The sequence below is a fragment of the Balaenoptera musculus genome, chromosome 8, assembly GCF_009873245.2.
Source record: "Balaenoptera musculus isolate JJ_BM4_2016_0621 chromosome 8, mBalMus1.pri.v3, whole genome shotgun sequence".
Lineage (NCBI taxonomy): Eukaryota > Metazoa > Chordata > Mammalia > Artiodactyla > Balaenopteridae > Balaenoptera > Balaenoptera musculus.
In genome coordinates, this window is record NC_045792.1 from 15,075,566 (window position 1) to 15,094,603 (window position 19,038).

The following is a 19,038-nucleotide window of genomic DNA, read 5'->3' on the forward strand; positions in this document are numbered from 1 at the left end:
TTAGTGGGCTTGACGGTTCTAAACTACGGTGCTGCTAGCCAGGGTTTTCTGTTGCATTTTGTTTGGAAGAACAGGAGAGTTTCTCAGCTGTCTGGGAGGGCCCTGCTGCCTAGAAGCAGGGGGTAAACCAGCTGACCGCTGTGGAGAGAGCTTGAGCCACGGACACAAAGCAGAGGCACCAGGCGTGTAACCCAGGGTCCACAGGCCTCCCCGCCAAAGGTGCATGGATCCAATTTAAGGGGTCCATGAATTTGGGCTGGGGTAAAATGGCATCTTTTTTTTCACTAACTTCTAACTGAAATTTTGTACTTCTTCCATTTTGAACGTAAACAACAAACCACAGCAGTAGCAGCACCTGTGACTGTGACCAATAGGTATTTTCATATCACAACCCTGGCAGATATCTCAAAATATCATTTGTGCTCATCACTATTACAAAATCGTTCTAATACAATCCAGCACTAGATCTTATTTCATAAAGAGGAATACAGAACATATATTATGTGATATACTGTAGCAAATGTTTGCTTTTGAGTGTTCATATTGGTATAACCATACTTCAGCATATCTGGTTTCCTTTGTCATTTTATGTATATTATGCATTTTAAAAGATTCTGAAAAGGGGTCCACGGAATATCAGAACCCCTGGTGAAGAGAGAGGCTGCCCCGGTTGTGGCTGGGCTGGGGAGAAAGGGACAGGCAGTGGGGTTTTCTGTACCCTCCCCCAACCGTTACTAGACCCTCTCCCTGGGGCTGAGGTGCTCTATGGGGAGGGGCAGCGGGGGGGCGGGGCCTCGGCGCTGGGCACGTGCTCTCCCCGGGCTGACCTCCCCACCCCCCTCACTGGGACCTCCTGCGCCTCCTCCCCTCCCCAGTCCCGGCCATGATCACCTCCCACCCCAACACCACCATCGCCATCAAGGGCCACGCCAAGGAGCTCAACTGCACGGCGCGGGGAGAGCGGCCCATCATCATCCGCTGGGAGAAGGGGGACACGGTCATCGACCCCGACCGCGTCATGCGGTATGCCATCGCCACCAAGGACAACGGCGACGAAGTTGTCTCCACGCTGAAGGTGAGCACCCACGCCCCAGTCTCAGAAAGTGGGGAGCCCGTAGCTATTGCATCTGTATCCAAAGGAGGTGAATGGGGAGTCTGGGAGCCACTCCTCCACCCCAAAGAGTACCTCTCCTTTTCCCTCCTTCATCCACCAACCTCTGCCTTAGAACCTCACTCTATCCCCTTTCTGACAACTGCTCACCTTTAAATGTGTGGAATCCCCAGCCCCTCCCTCCCAGGACACCCCCAGCCCCTCCTTCCCTCCCCCCAGGATGCCCTCAACCCTCTCCCTCCCTCCTGGACCCCCTCAGCCCCTCCCTCTATCCTGGGTCCCCCCCTCAGCCCCTCCCTCTATCCTGGGTCCCCCCCTCAGCCCCTCCCTCCCTCCTGGACCCCCTCAGCCCCTCCCTCTTTTGGAACTCCTCAGCTGGCCTCCCTGCAGGGACTCTTCCACACTTCCATCCTTTGAACTTTCTGGAAAGAGGAGCCCTTGACAAGCCCCTGGTGGGTCCCCTCCCAGAAGAAGGTGGCCTTGCTGATCCCTGGCTAGATGGGCCCCATTCAGCAGACCAGCTCTAAAAGACTCTCCCCATTCCTCCCTCTCTCCCTGCCGCCGCCCTCTGCCCCTGCTGGCCGCCTCCCAGCTCAAGCCTGCTGACCGTGGGGACTCTGTGTTCTTCAGCTGCCATGCCATCAACTCGTACGGGGAGGACCGGGGCTTGATCCAACTCACGGTGCAAGGTACCTCACCTGCCCCACGCCCCCAGCCCCTTCCCCTGGGACCCCGGCGCTCACTGCCAACTCCCCTCAAGAGCAGGGACACCACCCACATCTAGTGGAGGCTGACGGGAAACAGCTCTGAGGAAAGCCTCCATCCACCCTCCCTCCTGCCCAGAGTGGGGTGATGGGGTCTTTCCAGGCACACTGCCTACAGCGAGGTTTGCAATGGCTGCGGCCCCTGTGGAGCATTCTGCTGCTCCCGAAGTGGGGGGCCTGGATTTGTGGGCGCAGACCCTGCAGGAGGTGTGGGAAGGGAAAGTCAAGCTGGGAAAAGTTGGGAGCTCTGCATGGGGGAAAGTAGGCTGTCAGCTCCGAGGAAAGGGGCTAAGGAAGAGAGGGGAGCAGAGCAGGAACCGAGCAGGCCCCCCTCTGCCTCTGAGCCCTGCTGCCGGGCACCCTTCACCCCCTCCTGCCTTGCCTGAACTCCAGGGCTCAGGGCCCTTGGGTGGATCACAGGTGACACGGATCCCGCAGGGCAGATCCCTGGTCCTCTGTAGGGGTCGGCAGGAGGCCAAGCTCTCTGCTGCCATCCTCACTTCTGCCCCCTTCCCCTGCCACCCCCCAGAACCCCCCGACCCCCCAGAGCTGGAGATCCGGGAGGTGAAGGCCCGGAGCATGAACCTGCGCTGGACCCAGCGATTTGACGGGAACAGCATTATCACGGGCTTTGACATTGAATACAAGAACAAATCAGGTGGGTGAGGGCTGGGCCTGCCGTGACCCCTTGCACCATGTGCCAGGACGGCGCCCCTCTGTGGGACAGCCCCTGGGTGTCAGGGCTGCCCATCTGAGGCAGACACACAAGCCCCTGTGTCTTCCAAAGGGAGGAACATTGGTCAGGTTAGGAACCCTGGGGGCAAACGGAGGGACCCTCAGTTGATGGGGAGGGGATGTCAGCCCCTTTTTCCCAGGACTCTCCCTGGGCAGGTCCATAGGGTGGTCAGATTTAAAGCAACTTAAAGGCCCTGAGCCAGGGGGCTATGGGCTGTATCTGTGGGGTCAGAGACATCACAGTTTCACTGGGTCATCTAGGCACTCCTGGTTTGGGATGATGGGGATGCTTGGGAGTCAGAGAGCTGGTCCTTGCCAAGAATGAGTCACTGGGGGATGGGAGTCCCTGGAAAAGCATAGATCTAAGTCTCCTCCTCCAGGAAGCCCTCCCAGATCCCTCCCTTGGGACCCTAGCTAGCTCCTGAGGCTGCCCGCCACTGTGAAGCCATGTAGAGCAGAGTGAACAATGGACCCCTAGGTCTCTGGGGAAACAAGGGACCCACAGTCATGTGGCAGGAATGGCAAGGAGGGGACAAGAGGCCTGGACAAGAGGCCAAGCCAAAAAAGAGCAATCATGTTTGTATCTGTGTGATGGTCTCTAGAAGGTACAGGCAGCAGGGCGCTGCCCCTGAGCGGGCACCTGGGTGACCCCAACGTAGGAGTGAGAGAACGAGAAACATGCTCCACCTTTTGGGTTCTTTCATACCTTCGGAATTCAAGACCATAAGCCCATATAAGCTTTTCAAAATAATTTTAAAATAAAACACAGGAAAAGAGTCTGGAAAACTCAAGCCGCCCCAGCCCCCTTCTCCCACCAACTCCAACTCATCTTCCAGGTCTTAGCATAGATCCAAGGTTTTGTTTCCTCAGAAGCTTTCCAGACCCTTCCTCTCTTCCTTAGCATAGCACATGGTCATTGGCCAGCTGGCTGTCCCCTCCCCTAGAGTGACAGCACCTGGCGTAGCGTCCACAGCAAATCCTGAGCTGTATTCGCCTCTTGAGAAGCCACTCTATCCGGGGCACTGGGTTCGTCATCCTTGGTACAGGTTTCGACAAGGAGGAGCCCTGCCCTCAGAAGCTTACAGTTCAGTTGGGGAGAAAAGTCAGCTCACAGCCAGCGCCCCTGGGAGGTCACTCTCAGTGCAGGAGGCGGGCCGTAGATAGGAGGAGGGGCTGTGCCCACAGGGGTCGTCAGGGAAGCATCTCTCCAGTCCCTGTAGATGCTCCACTGAGCTGGGAGAAGATGGAAAGCTAACGGGCCTAGATTCAGGAAGACGGGAACGGCCGAGCCCCAGCAAGATGCAGTGCGCTCCAGGGCGCGGCACGTCTAGCAGAGGGTTCACAGACCCAGTTCCTGGTCAATAAGACTAAAGTGTGCTCTGGGCTCCAGGTTGGGGGAGGCGGGGGGGCTCTGGGCTGAGCTTTTACTTCCTTGGGGAAGGTCATTGAGAGCTACTAACAATGTCTGAGGTCCCAGAGAGAGAACTTGGCATGACACCTTGAAAAGGGTCATCAGGTGTGAACAGGAAGGAGAGGTATCCAGAAGCTGAGTGAGCATGCTGCCGCAGCTCTGCACCTGGGACAGGTGATGAGCAGTGGCCGGGCCTCAGCGGAGGCAGAGGGCACGGGGAGGAGAGGAAGCCCACTGTGTTCATCTCACACCTCGGGGCTTCCCGAGTCTGGGCACAAGCTCCCCGGGAGCCAGAAAGATGGGCCAGCATCTCCCTGCCTGGCTGATATGGCTGGCAGGGCTCTGCTCCTGTCGGGGGCGGGGAGTGGCTGCCTGGACTGTCACTCGGGCCCCTCCCCTACGGCTCCTTTTGACTACCCCCCTGCCCTCCTCCCCCATGCTGCCCCGTTGCCCACCCGGCCCCCTCCACTGACCACCCTCTAATGTGTGGAAACCTTTCCTGGGGCACTGCTCAGCAGGGCGAAGCTGAGAACATCACACATCTGGAGAGCAGTGCAGAAGGAGAGGTGGGCAGGGAAGATGCTATTTTCAGAGCTCATCCACATCTTCCCCCAACCCCCTCTGGCTCTCCTGAAAGATGAGGAATGGCCATACCCCACCCCAGAGCCAGGATGGATGGCAAGGTGGAGAGGAGGGTAATGAAAACTCAACCTCAGACTCTCCCATCCACAAGGGCTTTGCACCTGTAAAAAAAAAAAAAAAAAAGCAAAATAAATCACAGGATCAAGAGCACAGAGAAGTTGGCTGGTCCTTTCTCCTGCCTTTAGGTGGGACTACTCCAGGCCACCCCACTCAGATAGGCATCTATCCTGGCACTTAGGAAAAGGAATCCCGTGGGAACTGCAGTGAATTACCATATTGGAGTCAGGCAGAGGCTGTGAGCACAGCACAGCTTCCTTGTCTGTGAGGGGGAAACAGTAATGCCTACCTTGTGGGATTGTTTTGAGGAATAAAGAGAAAGCATCTAGCATGGGGCTATAGTCAGCCTTTAAAAAATGTAAGTTCCTCTCCTCCTTCTAACTCAAATACTTCATGTGGCAATTTATAGTCCTGTGGGACTTGCAGGCTGAAATATGTGTCTGTCAGTCAGCAACATGTACTGAGTGCCAATAATTTTCTTGCAGAATCATGCACCAGCCATGTGGTAGGGAAAGAGAAAGAACAAGGACACAGAGTGTTGCCCTTGGAGCTTACAATGCAGTTGGAGTGAGAATAAACACTGTGTACACACACTCGCATGCACATACACACACACACACACACACACACACACACACACACGAAGGCACTTTCAGGACCATTACAAAGCACTATCCAATCACGTGTAATACACCACAAACTGAATTACATGAGAACTGTAAAAGGTATCCTAGGGAACGGATGGATGACTCAGAGGAGGGAGGGGCATGTGTGCGCATGCATGTGTATGTGTGTGTGTGTGTGTGTGTGTGTCTAAGTAGGTCTTCTGCCTGCAGGTGGAATAGTAGAACAAGAACAATTCTCAAAGCAGAAGACTTGGGTTGACCAAGTGTCAGGGCTGTATGATTTTTAGCAAGCAACTTAAGGTCTTTGGGCATCTCTACCTATCAGTGGAGACAATAACACATAATCCAAGGTGGCTGCAGGGATTACGTGAATGTGATGACTTATGTGCATGTGCCTAGCACAGAGCCTGACACAGAATAACCCTCCATGGGTCCCCATCCTGTGCCCCACTCTCCCTTCCCTTCCCCTCTTCCTCTTGCCCCAGACCACACCCATCCCGGGTCTGGACCATCTGCCCCTGACCCCCTTCTGTGTTACAACTGTGCCCTTGCCAGGTTTTCTGCCATGTTGCTCATCATGCTAATTTTCCAAGGGAAATTACCAAGTCTGCCCTTTCTAAGCCATCCCGCTCACGCTGACTTCTCCTGGCCCCAGGCAGCAGAGTAATAATACATGAATGCTGAATGATAAATAGCACCGTCCACACAAATTTATCAGATGGCGCCGTGCAGATTTAAAAATGCAGACACCACATTTCGCCCCTGTTTTCCAAGCAAGGAGCAGGGATGGGTTCTTTGAGGATGGCCCTCCAAGCCCAGAAGGCAGCCTTGTGGCGCGCGCCATCAGCCACCGTGGGGTGAGCCAGCCCAATGTGGCGTGGCGTTCTGTGTGAGCTGGAGTGGGGCTGTGAGAGGGTCTGGTGTCGGGAGGTGGTGAGTGGCCGTGGTGACCCAGGGAACCTTTTCTCGGTGCTGCGGAGATTGCCGTGGTGGGCTCAGAGCTGTGATGCAAGGAGGAAATCAGAGATGCAGAATGGATTTGTTTCCCAAGCACAGGCAGCTAAATGCTCCAGATGTGGCTTTCGTCCAAAGTGCTCCCCCTTCTACAGTGAATGTGTCCCCTGAAACACCAAAGGCCCCAGGTCCCCTCCCAGCAAGCAGCCCACAGAGTGGAAGGCACTGACATCTCCCCAGCCACTTCCTTATTTTTTAAGAAGAATATTTTGCATCATAAACCCTTTGATGAAGAAAGGGAGAGAGAGCCCTTAATGAAATATGTTAATCTGGGTAAGCCAGGCTTATATGAAAGGGAATATTAAAAGAGACAATATTCACCAAAGCCAGCTCAGTACTCTGAGAGCTGAAAAGGAAAGAGAAGAAAATAGGGCCCCTGATTTCAGCTATTCAGGTCAGAGAGATGGCAGTGATCAAGTATGGAAAATCAGCTAGAGACCTCCAGATTTGACTCTGATGCATTAGCCTGCAGGCGCTGTGGGGAGAGAGCCATTTTGTGCCAACATCAAAGATGATTTGGGAACACAAGGGCAAATCCACCTGCAAATGACTGGCAAAAGCAGAACAAAAGGCGGCCACTCTCTGGGGCATCCCCCCCAACCTTCCTGTGACTGGCAGTTGAAGGAGGCAAGGGAGGGAAAGGCAAAGGGTATTTCTTGTGACTACAAAATGCAGAGGAACTGCAAGTCCATAGTCCAGGACAGCAAAGTGGCTCTGATCTAAAACCAACAGTGGGTTTTAAGTGCCCAACGCGTGCCAAGTGGGCAAGATGGGCAGAGTCTTAGACATGGTTCCTGCCTTCAGGGAGCTTATCTGTGTGTAAATGGAAATAGAAGCCACCGGTGGGAAAAGTGTACGGAGTGAGAGGAGAGCCTAGGATGGAGCCTTGAGGAACTTGAACCATTAATGGTTAAGGTAAAAAAGATGCACCTGCAAAGTGAAGAGATGACCCAAGAGAATAGGAAAAGCTAGAGAGTGTTTTAATAGGAAACCCAAGAGAAGAGTGTTTCGAGAAGGGGGAGGTCTAAGCGTTGAACACACTTGAAAGGCCAAGTGAGAAATCGGCCTTGATGACACGAGCATCACCTATGCAGTGGAGATATGGTGCTGATGTCATAGGAAGGAGTGAGGAGTAAATCGTGTCCATCACTGCACCTGGCACATCACAGGTGCTTGATAAATATTAGCACCTCTTTTCTTTAGCCCCTCTGTTTTCAGACACATCACGTGGTCTCCTTCCTCTGCCGCACTCATCAAAAATGAATGCACTGACTCATGTTCACTGACCCTCTCCTATAAACACAGGCAAATCATATATGATGTGTGAGCCGGACCCAGCTCCCAGAATGCCGCAGAGAGAAGTGAACACCTGCCTCCGCATCGCTAGCCCATTTCCTCCCAAACCAAAGCAGTACCCACAGCAGTAGGAGCCTGCACGTTTCCAATTCTGGCTTAACCTGCCAGCCGTAGTGACTCTTGGGCAGTTGGGGTGTTTTAAAAGACAAGGAGAAAATACTGTTTTTCTGAGCATCCACTCTCTGCCATTTGTGACTTTGGCTCATGAAACCAACGAATTAAATGCAAAACTGCAGATGGGGAGCTGGGCCTGTGCCCTTCACAGATGCCAAGCCTGTGTGGCTAAAAGTGGTGTTTTGAAAAACGTCAAGACCTCAATTAACCAGAACCTGGGGGGATGGGATAGTCTTTTCGAGTGAACCAATTCTCCTGATTTACCAGGCATTAGCTTAAAAAAAAAGTCTTCCTAAAATTTGTTCTAGAATGTGCTAGCCTCCCTCCCTGATTTAGGGGTTAAACTGTAGTGAATACAATTTAATCTTTTCTACTGAGAATTTTCAGGATCCTCTACTGTGAATTCAAAAGACATGGAAAATTAGACTGAATAGTCACATCAGGACGTGCCCTGGGAAGATTTTTAAGCCCCACTATCAGCTAGTTTCCTCGTGCTTTGCCTTTTTGTTTCTTTTCGAAGCAAAGTGCCAATAATGTAATCTGGTTATGAATTCTGTGTTTGGAAGGTCCTAGCTGAGGCATTGCTGTGACTGCAACCCCTTCCATGTCTGTCTGGAATCCCCTGGTAGGTGCACAGCACAAATATATTGAATGAATGACTGGATTCCTCTGGAGATGCCGAGTGTTTACTGTCACAGTATCCCTGAGTGGTATTTATCCGGTATTTTTCACATTCTACACTTTCGCTAAACATTAGCCCTGGAATGGGCTGCCACTCCCCCTGGATGAATCGGGAACATGCCCGTCCCTTTGTTGGCTTCTGACTGTAAAGACTCAGAGACCATTCTCTCGCTGGTGAGAGAGAGGGTAGGGTTTGCCTAGGGACTCTGGCACATGGTTTGTCCCCCCTGACAGCCCAAGAAACAGTCAAGACCACCACCACACAAATGCACAGGGAAAGGCGATACAGAAGCACACATAGGAGGAGGAAGGGGTATAAGACTTGGCTTCCCCCTTTGCACTGGGATCATGGGTTGAGGGGGGTGTCTTACAGTTACAACAGGTCTCTGCTGTGGTCTGAGAAACCAGGAACAAGGGCACTGGCCAATCAGACCCTCAGGAATAGCAAGCAAATGGTGATCTTGGAAGGGACTATAGGAAACATCTCATCTGACCCCCATCTGAGGTTTGAGTTCACCAGGCGGCCCAGGGCAGAGAAGGGTTAAGCTCCCTGAGTTTCCAGGCCGTGCATTTGCTGCTCCCATCCTCAGGCATCCCTTGGTCACTTGAGCTTAATGGAACAGAACCCTTTGGTTCTCTGTGAAGTTGTGAAGGCTCTCTTGCTTCAGTCTCTGTGAACTAGACCTCTTCTGGGCATCTAAGTTGACGTTGGGATGTGCTGCTGCTTGAGGCTGGAGAGGGGTCCTGGAGTTTGCCTGGCTGTGGTTAGAAATGGGTGTCCTCTGTCCAGATTCCTGGGACTTCAAGCAGTCCACACGCAACATCTCCCCGACCATCAACCAGGCCAACATCGTGGACTTGCACCCGGCATCCGTGTACAGCATCCGCATGTATTCCTTCAACAAGATTGGCCGCAGCGAGCCGAGCAAGGAGCTCACCATCAGCACTGAGGAGGCCGGTGAGCACCTCGCCCAGCCACCCCTGCACGTGGGCTCGGGACATCTGGGGCCCACACCCCCCCTGTCCACTGGCAGTGGGCTTGCAGTTAGAAGAGGAGAAGGGGGGGATTCCAAGGTGTTTGTGTCTGCCTCTGGATCATTGGAGATTCTTCCGTCTGACCTTTTCCAGATGGGGTTCTCGAGGCAATGCTTTCGGGAGCTGTCCATGGTCCTGCCCCCACTCACCTGGCCGCAGCCTGTCTGGAAAGGACAGATATGCCAGATCTGCAAAGGATAGGGGTGCTAGTGCCCTGGATTATCTCCTGTGATTTTTGTCAGGAAGTTTTCCTGAAAGTTTAAACAAGATTTTCCTTGCTGTATTTTCTCTTACCTGTCATCGCAAAATATAAATTAATACAAAAAGTACATATAACATACATGTTCAGTTTTACAAATAATAATAAAGAAAAACTAGTATAACCAACACTCATTACCACTTACCAGAGGTCCTCCATATGCCCTTTCTCAATTATAACCTCTCTCCCTGAAGTAACCAGTATCCCAACTTCCTTTCTTTCCTTTTTTATACTGTCACCACAATGTATGTACACATAACCCATGCAGTTTAGTTTTGCCTACTTTCTAATAGAATATATGCATGAAATCATACTTCATATATTCTCTCTGTCTTCCTTGTTTTGATTGATATTCTTTTGTGAGCTTCATGTCATCAGTACAGCTGTATCATTTGTGTGTTTTCATTCCCCCCAAGGGATATAAGCAGTTGTAGAGTTACAGTCATCAGATGGACAAACTTCTACCTTTAACCAAAAAAATGCCAAAATGTTTTCCAAAGTTTTGTACCAACTTGCTCTCGCATGATCAGTGTACAAGAGTTCCTGCCACTTCATATCTTTGAACTTTGTACTATCAAACTTTTAAAAAATATTTGCCAGCCTGCTGGATGTGGAGTAGTATTTCATAGTCATTGTTTGCTATATTTTCAGCAAATTATGGAGAATGAAGGGGAAATTTAAACCCTATGATCATTTCAGAAGGACTCAAACAAAGGTTCTCTGCTTTTGTAGACGAGCTTTTCCTTTCTCCCCAGCAGTCCTCCAGCTCAAGGATGGGAGTAAGAAGATAGGACTCTTTTCTTCCAAGACTTGACTCATAATGTTGTTTCTCCCCACCACCCCCCAGCTCCTGATGGGCCCCCCATGGATGTAACCTTGCAGCCAGTGACCTCACAGAGCATCCAAGTGACCTGGAAGGTAAGTAAATTCAAAGGCAATTTCCTCTGAAATACCTCCTTTCTTCTGCTCTCAATCTACAAATGAAACCCCAACAGACTAGCTAGTCTCTGGTCTCTTACAGTGCCCAACCCTGTTTATTGCTAAATCCATGAGGTTGGAGGCGTAGAAAGAGAGGAGGATAAAGGGGCTGGTTCCCTCACCAATCCCCACTCCCTCCTCCACCCTGACTCTCTTATGGAGGCCCATGCCTGGGGTGGGATGAAGAATTGTCAGTGCCAAGGAGGGAAGATGGTTCTTCCACCATGCTGGTCTGTCCTACACAGCCCGCATGTTGTAATAAGTCTGGAGTTAGAATTGATTATGTGTAAATTTCAAAGGGGCCCTGTGGATTATGGGAGATGAAACGACAGAGTCTCACCCTCATCTTGGCCCTGTGACTAGAGCTGGGAGGTAGGGTGAAGCCACCCCCTATATTCTCATGGTAAAGCGTTGAACAGGGAGCTTGGTCTTTTCAGGTCTTGATTTCCTCCTCTATAAAATCAGGATTAAAAAATAACTGCCCTCCCCAGCTCTGGGGGAGGGGAGCTGCAGAGAAAACAAACCAGTAGGTGCTGTAGCCGTTTCTAAGGGGAAGAAACTTGTAAATCTAGAGGGTATCTGAAGACTGTCACTGAGGGGAAGTCTTCGAGGCAATTCCACAGCTGGGCAGAGAAACAGATCAGAATAACCTTGAGCAGGACCAAGAAATGCTTTCCTGGGTAACTCTGGCCCCATTGCCACATCCCTGCCATGGGCACAGAAGGGCTGCCCATCCTTGATGGTTTCCTGTTGCACCACATTTTCCAGTGTTTGAGTATTTTCTTGCACTAATTTATCTGACCCTCTATTCCTGTGGAGTGGACAGAAGAAGTATTTTTATCCCCATTCATCAGAGGAGGCCACGGTATAGAGATGCAAGGTGACTTCCATGGTCATTCAAGTCGTGACAGGTGCAGAACTTCAGTGCACAGAGTCTGGAGGCCCTGCCCAGTCTCCTCACCAGAGCCCACTGTGTGGCGGTCAGGAACAGAGAGCTTTCTGAGTCCCATCCATGGTCTTCTTCTTGGATCTCTCCCATCTCAACAGTGGGGCTTGGGGGGGCTGCCTCATCTACATCTGGGGTCAAAGTCCAAGGTCATCTTCTGACTTGAACTCCTGGTGGGAAAAGTCCAGGTGCTTTAGTCCTCCTTCTGGGCCCTTCAAAAAGGCAGACTCAAGAATAGGAGATTCAGAAGGGCCTAGTAATATTTTTCCTAAGAAGACTACATGCCTGGGCATGTACACACACACGACACACACGAACATACACATACATACACACATACACACACACAAGGCAGCAGAGCCTGGTTCCTTCCCTCCCCAGAGAAATGACCAGGATAAGGGTGGGACAGAGGCTGGGAAGTTGGTCCTCCCCGGGTACCAGCCCTCCTAGCAGATACCTCCAGAGCCATAGTTCCCTCCAGGTTCAGATCTGGGTGCCAGGGCTTCTCTCAGAAACTGGGGGTAAAGCCTGGAGTCTAGTCCCCAAGTCTTGTCTGCATCCTGACTCTGCACCCATTTCCTGAGAATACTCCAAGGAAGCCTGGAGGTGGGGCAGGGCTGAATAAGTACGTAAACCACTGAGACATTTGGCTACAAAGCTCCGACCTGGAGGTTGATAAAAATTTAGTATCAGATTTATTTCTCCAAAGTCTCATAATGAAAAATAAAATTGATTAGAAAGTTAGAACTTCAGAATGAACGAGCCCGTCAATAAATTTGGGGCTGACTTCTCAGGGGATTTTTTTTTTTTTAACACCAAGAAACAGATTAATGAAAAATAAAGATTCACTTCAAAGATAAGTCACTTCATTTTAAGACTCTTTCCACGAGATGGGTCACTACTGCTTTATGACATAAATTTGCAATCAGCCCTATTGATTTCTTAATGCTTCAGAGAAATATTGTTAAGATTGATTTAAATCCTGAGTGTGCCTGTTTGGGGGGAGGGGGGGCCATATGGGGAGAGAGGAGAGAGAGGGAGGGAGGGAAGAAGGGAGGGAGGGAACATGTGTCAAGATTTATAAAAATATGTGAATATCTATATGTATGTAGCAGGGTATGCCTGAATTGCCTATGCAAGGCCTCTGCCAGTATATTTGGATGTGAATGAAGGTGACGTGGTACTGTGTATATCAACATATACAGGTGTATATCATGGTGTAGGCGGCTCTGTGTATGTAGGCATATGTGTCATTGTGTACTGATGTATATATCAGTGTGTTTCAATACGGACGTGGGTATGTAATAGGAGAGTATATGTCAGTGCGAAAACAAGGGCACCTTGCAGATATATTTGTGTCTATAATAGATGTCTGTCTGAATGTGTGAGTGTGTAGATATGAACCCAAATTCAGAATTTGCCCCCTTACAAACTAGCAAACAGGACTGCCCAAGTACAGAGAGAAACATTATTCAGGCATTAACAAAAAGTCAAGTCCATTAAATACACGCACACCTAGTTAATGAGTTCAAAACAATTATGTTAAATTAAAAACTTCATTTTATTGCATTAACAGTGAGCTTAAAAATGCAGTTCATTTAAAACATTCATTGAATTTTTAAAAACGGGCTGTTTTACTAACTTAATTGTTTCTGATCACACTGTTTTTTAGTACAATAAAAGGTGGGCTTTTAATTTAACTGCATTGTCTTTAAAACCCTGATTCAAGCTGTTTTTATATGCACTGGGGTGTGTGCTCTCTCTCAGTATATAGATGGGCAGGCCCCCTCATTAAAGGAGCCAGTTTCTAGTTGTGGGTCTAAATGTTTCTGGCCATGGGTAGGTGTGGATTGGGATGTTTGCTTTGATGGGTCTGGATGTGAAGGGATATATTGGGATCCAGTGTGTGTGTGTGTGTGTGATCATATATGAGAATGTCTGTGTTGGTGAGTGTTTACCTGTTGATGTGTTCTCTCTCAGAACACCTATGTGCATGGCTGGTTGTGTATTGGGGTTCAAGCTGGGGGTGAGAGTATGTTTTCCACCCTCCAGGCTGATGCCAGTGGAGTTTTCTCCCTTTGCCTGGCCAGCTGGGATCAGCCCTTCATTCCAGCCGGCCCAGGCAGAGCTCCGAAGTGCCCCCTTGTCACCGGTCTGTCCTCGCCCATCTCTGTCCCTCCATCCAGGAGCTGGCTTCAGGCCTCAGCCCTCAACACACCCCAGCCGTTGGCCAGGATGTCAAGGGCAATCCAGCTCCAAGAGGAGCTGGGCCTACATCAAAGTCAAGGACTCTTTTTTTTTTAACTTGTGATAAAATATACATAGCATTGTATTTACATAAGACTGAACATTTTAACCATGTTCATGTGTTAGAAGTCAGTGGCGTTAAGTACATTTACAATGTTGAGCAACCGTCACCACTGTCCATCTCCAGAATTTTTTCATGATCCCAAACAGAAACTCTGTGCCCATTAAACACTAACTCCCCACCCAGCCATCCTCAGCCCCCGGTAACCTCTATTCTACTTTCTGTGTCTCTAAATTTGCGTATTCTAGGTACCTCAGAGAATCATCATACAATATTTGTCCTTTTGTGTCTGGCTTATTTCACTTACCATATTTTCAAGGTTCATCTGTGCTGTAGCATATATCAGAATTGCATTCTTTTTTAAGGCTGAATAATATTCCATTGCATGTATAGACCACATTCTGTTTATTCATTCATTTATCTGTGCACACTTGGGTTGCTGCCACCTTTTGGCTGTTGTGAAGAATGCAGCTATGCATGTGGGTGTAGAAATACCTCTTCAAATCCCTACGTTCAATCCTTCTGTGTATATACTCAGAAGTGGAATTGCTGGATCATAGGGTAATTCTATGTTTAACTTTTCGAGGAACTGCCAAACCGCTTTCCACAGCAGCTGCACCATTTTACATTCCCACCAGCAATGCACAGGGGTTCCAATTTCTCCACATCCTCACCAACAGTTGTGATTTTTTGTGTGTGTGTGATTTTTCATTTTTTGATAATAGCCATTCTAGTGGGTGTGAAGTGGTATCTTGGGACTCTCTTTTTATTCAAACTAATTACCTACCTCCCTCTCCATCTGGTTACGTTTTGTCTGCTGTTGCATTTCTCCCGGGCCCCTGAGCCCATACCAAATGATATCCCTATTCATTCATTCATTCACCCATTCATTTATTCAATAAATATGTATTGAAGGCCTACTACATGCCAGGCACCATTCTAGACACTGAGAACAAAATAGACAACACTCCTCATCCCCACGGCACTTACATCCCAATGGGGACAGATAGTCAAAGACATAAGTAAACTATATAGAATGTCAGATGACACTACTGCCATGGAGAAAAATAAAACCAGGAAGAAATGTAAGGAGCACTAGACAGAAGGCAGGGAGCAATCTTACACGAAGAGCTTAAGGAAGGCCTCATTAAGAAGGCGGCATTTCAGCAAGGACACCACAATGTTGAGGAGGCGAGCCGTGTAGATATCCAAGGAAAGAGTGTTCCCTTGGATGGAAATGTGCCTGGTGTGAACAGCAAAGAGGTGTGTGCAGGAGCATAGGAAGCATGGGGGAGGGGAGACGGGTCCAAGAGGCATGCGGGTGGGGTCAGATCACGTAGAGTTTTGTAGCCATTGTAAGGACTTTGGCCTTGACTCTGGGTGAGATGGGAGCCTTTGAAGGCTTGGAAGCAAGGGAGTGACATGATCTGACTTTGGTTTCAAGAGCATCTTCTCAGGGCTTCCCTGGTGGCGCAGTGGTTAAGAATCCGCCTGCCAATGCAGGGGACGCAGGTTTGAGCCCTGGTCCGGGAAGATCCTACATGCTGTGGAGCAACTAAGCCCGTGCGCCACAACTACTGAGCCTGTGCTCTGGAGCCCGCGAGCCACAACTACTGAGCCCGCGCACCTAGAGCCCTGCTCCGCAACAAGAGAAGCCACTGCATTGAGAAGCCCGCGCACTGCAACGAAGAGTAGCCCCCACTCGCCGCAACTAGAGAAAGCCCACGTGCAGCAACAAAGACCCAATGCAGCCAAAAATAAATAATAAATAAATAAATTTACTTTTTAAAAAAAGAGCATCCTCTAAGAATGTCACTGTGTCTGTCTCCTCCCCACCCCACCCCATACTCACAGGCACCCAAGAAGGAGCTGCAGAACGGCGTCATCCGGGGCTACCAGATCGGCTACAGAGAGAACAGCCCTGGCAGCAATGGGCAGTACAGCATCGTGGAGATGAAGGCCACTGGGGACAGCGAGGTCTACACCCTGGACAACCTCAAGAAGTTCGCCCAGTATGGGGTGGTGGTCCAGGCCTTCAATCGGGCTGGCACGGGGCCCTCATCCAGCGAGATCAATGCCACCACACTGGAGGATGGTGAGGGCACCAGTAGAGGGTAGCGAGCGGGTACAGATCTCAGCTGTGGGCAGAGCCAGGGCTGCCAGGGAGGGCTCGGGGCCCTTCCCTGCTCCTGAGCCCCGTCGTGGTCCTGTGGTCCACACAGGCTCCCTGGATCCCTCCATCTCCTCTCACCCATTGGCTCCTTGAGGGATGCTTGGTCCATTTAGCACTCCGGGCCTCTCCATCCATTGGCTGGCTCTCTATCCATCGCTTGCTAATGCTCTGCCCATCGGTCTCTCTATTGATCTATTGGCCTGTCTGAGCGCCTGTCTGTGCACCTGTCTGACTCTCCGTCCGTGCTTCTCCCTCTGCCTTTTCCTTCTTCCTCATTCTGGCCCCTCACCCATCTTTGTCCCCAAGCTCTTTCCTCTGCACTCTGGGTCCTGTTTCTCCTCCCTTACATCCTCCAGGTTGGAAAAAAGGGCAGGAGCCACGTTACGTTTGTACTTCTGGGCTGGAATCTGTCCACCATCTGTTTTAGGGACCTGAGATGAGACTGTGGAGTTACGATATCCCAAGGTCCATGGACAGAGGATTTAGGGCCCGATTTTTAAAACTGAATTCTTTGAGGACTGGAGAGCACTCCAAGTCTGATGAGTGAATTAAGGGGCCCGGTTTCTCGGGGGAGAGGGTTAGAAGGCAGCAGGAGCCTGCCTGCTCTCCAGGCACAGAGAAGCGCCAGCTGGTACCTGAGCCTGTGCCAGGAAGGGAGAGGAGATGTGACCCTTGATGCCCCCCAGAGATAGAGCCGGGCTGGTCACAGCCCCCCAAAGAGCAGATTAAACAGAGCTTCCGTCTTGCTGCTCCTCCCTAAAACCAGGATGTGAGATTAAAACCTGTCACTAAATCTGAGCCTGCCCCCAGCAGAGGGAGGGAACTGACTGCCCCAGTAACATAAAGCCATCACCCCATGGCCATCAGGATACCCAGCATTCCACCATTTTGTTAAGCATTCCATCCTTTTGTTAAGCAATGCCCTCTCCCTGCTTCATTCTCTCTGAAAATGCAGACACCCTTGGGAGGGAGGATGCATCAGGTCAGAAACCCCTGAGAGTAGATTAGCTCGTACCAGTGGTTCTTAACTTTGGCTACAAGTTGGAATTATCTGGGGACTTTTAAAAATCCTGATGCTTCATCCCCAGAGATTTCCATTTAGTTGCTCTGGGGCACAAGCTAGGCTTTGAGAGGGAGCAGGTGTCAGTAGCCCCAGAGCACTGGGCCCCTGGGAAAAAGGGAGAACACAGAACACAGAAAGGTGCATAGAATGCAGAGAGGTACAGAGAAGCACCTGAGCTACACTGCCACCAGCTCCCCGACCCCCTCCACCATCCCGAAGCCTCACCAGCCCCCCATCAGCCCACTCCCTTCCATGATGCTGGCCACGGGCCTGGCTGGATTGAGGAAGATCAGCTTGTCGCCTCTTAGTACCATCAGTACCAATCCCAAGCAGTGCTCTGACACAGTGGTTCTCAAACCTGAGCGCACATCAGAGGGCTGTAAACAGATTGCTGGGCCCTCCCCCAGAGTTGTGCTTCAGCAGGTCTGAGGTGGGGGGCCAAAAACGGGCATTTCTAATACATTCCCAGGTGATGCTGATGCCGCTGGTGTAGGGAGCACCTGTGAGAACCACAGCCTTAACAGCCAGGTCATTACCCATAGAAGGAGCCAAGGCTCACGGAGGTTAAGAACCTGTCCAGAGTTGCCCATCTAATGAAGAAGAGTCCAGGTCAAAATCCAGGCCTGACCCTGAATCCCGTCCTCTTTCTACTTCACCCTATTGTTACCCTGTTGCTTGGGGGCAGGGCTGGATGCAAGACCAAGTGACGTGGATTCAGGATGCTCAGGGAAGTCCTGTCCAGGGGGAACAGCTGCCCTGCACACCTGACCAAACACTAAACTCCGTCCACTGGGGCCATCCCAGAAAACAGCCAGGCCAGGCCCACCTTTGGCCTCCATCAGAGCCCCACCTCCCTTGCTTTGGGGGGCTGCAGTGGGGGGTGGGTGCTGGGATTACCAACAGGGAGAGATCAGCATGGGCTGTGGAGTCATTTTGCAAACAAAGGAGGAGAAGGGGATGAAAGTTTCCAGCAGCATTTGCTCAGCAGTTTTTCATACTTAATTAAGGCCCTCATTAGCCTGTCAGATCCTGATCGTTTCCTTGCAATATTAGCACTCCTCCTGGGGTATTCAAGGACCCCTGCTTTAGCAATAGTGTCTCTTCCATAATTATATTACCTTCATTTTGTTCGAACGGACGATCTGTATTAGTTTATGACACTGGGTCCCTAATTACATGGTGCTTATATTTTTACACCTAAGTAATATGAAACAATAATCATTCTCAAAGAGGATCGTTAGGATGATGTATTATCATTTAAATGCTCATAAAAATTAGAGTTGCCTCTTGTGGGGCAATGGGATCTAATTACCTTCCATCCAGCCTGTGCCTCCTTTCTCCCACTCAGAGCAAAGCAGACGTGGCCTTTCCCTTTGCCCCCAGCTCCTCAGAAGCCAGTGGAAGTGCCATCAAAGTTGTCACTCGCCAACGTGGCTCTTTGCGGCCTGGTGTCACCACTGTCTCTCAACGTCATCATGCAGCAGGGCTGCCCACAGGGGGTGGGACTTAGGTTAAGCTCAAAGGTAGGTCTCAGATGGAGAGGGTTAAAGTCAGGGCAGACCACCCAAGTTGGTCTTAGTGTTTTCCATCACCCAAGACATTTTGGTGTCTTCAGATGCAAGGACAAGGGACAAAAATGTAATGATCCTAGGGGTCCTAAAGGTGTCTGCGGAACCTCTTCTCCCCTGCCCCAGGGTTGCTTGAAATCCTCTTTCCTTCTTTTCCTTCCCTTCAGCTTGGTATGAGGACACAAGGGTCCCTAGAG

The 19,038-nt window shown here is 50.5% G+C and overlaps 1 protein-coding gene across 1 annotated transcript in view; it reads left to right on the top strand.

Moving 5' to 3' along the window:
• Positions 1-19,038, top strand: part of DSCAML1 (DS cell adhesion molecule like 1) — a 347,779-nt gene that overhangs the window by 296,842 nt on the left and 31,899 nt on the right. The window contains exons 12-17 of the mRNA XM_036859273.1: positions 876-1,075; positions 1,704-1,800; positions 2,405-2,533; positions 9,302-9,469; positions 10,653-10,723; positions 15,892-16,132. Coding sequence (XP_036715168.1) covers positions 876-1,075; positions 1,704-1,800; positions 2,405-2,533; positions 9,302-9,469; positions 10,653-10,723; positions 15,892-16,132 — 906 coding nt within the window. The remainder of the gene's footprint in view (positions 1-875; positions 1,076-1,703; positions 1,801-2,404; positions 2,534-9,301; positions 9,470-10,652; positions 10,724-15,891; positions 16,133-19,038) is intronic.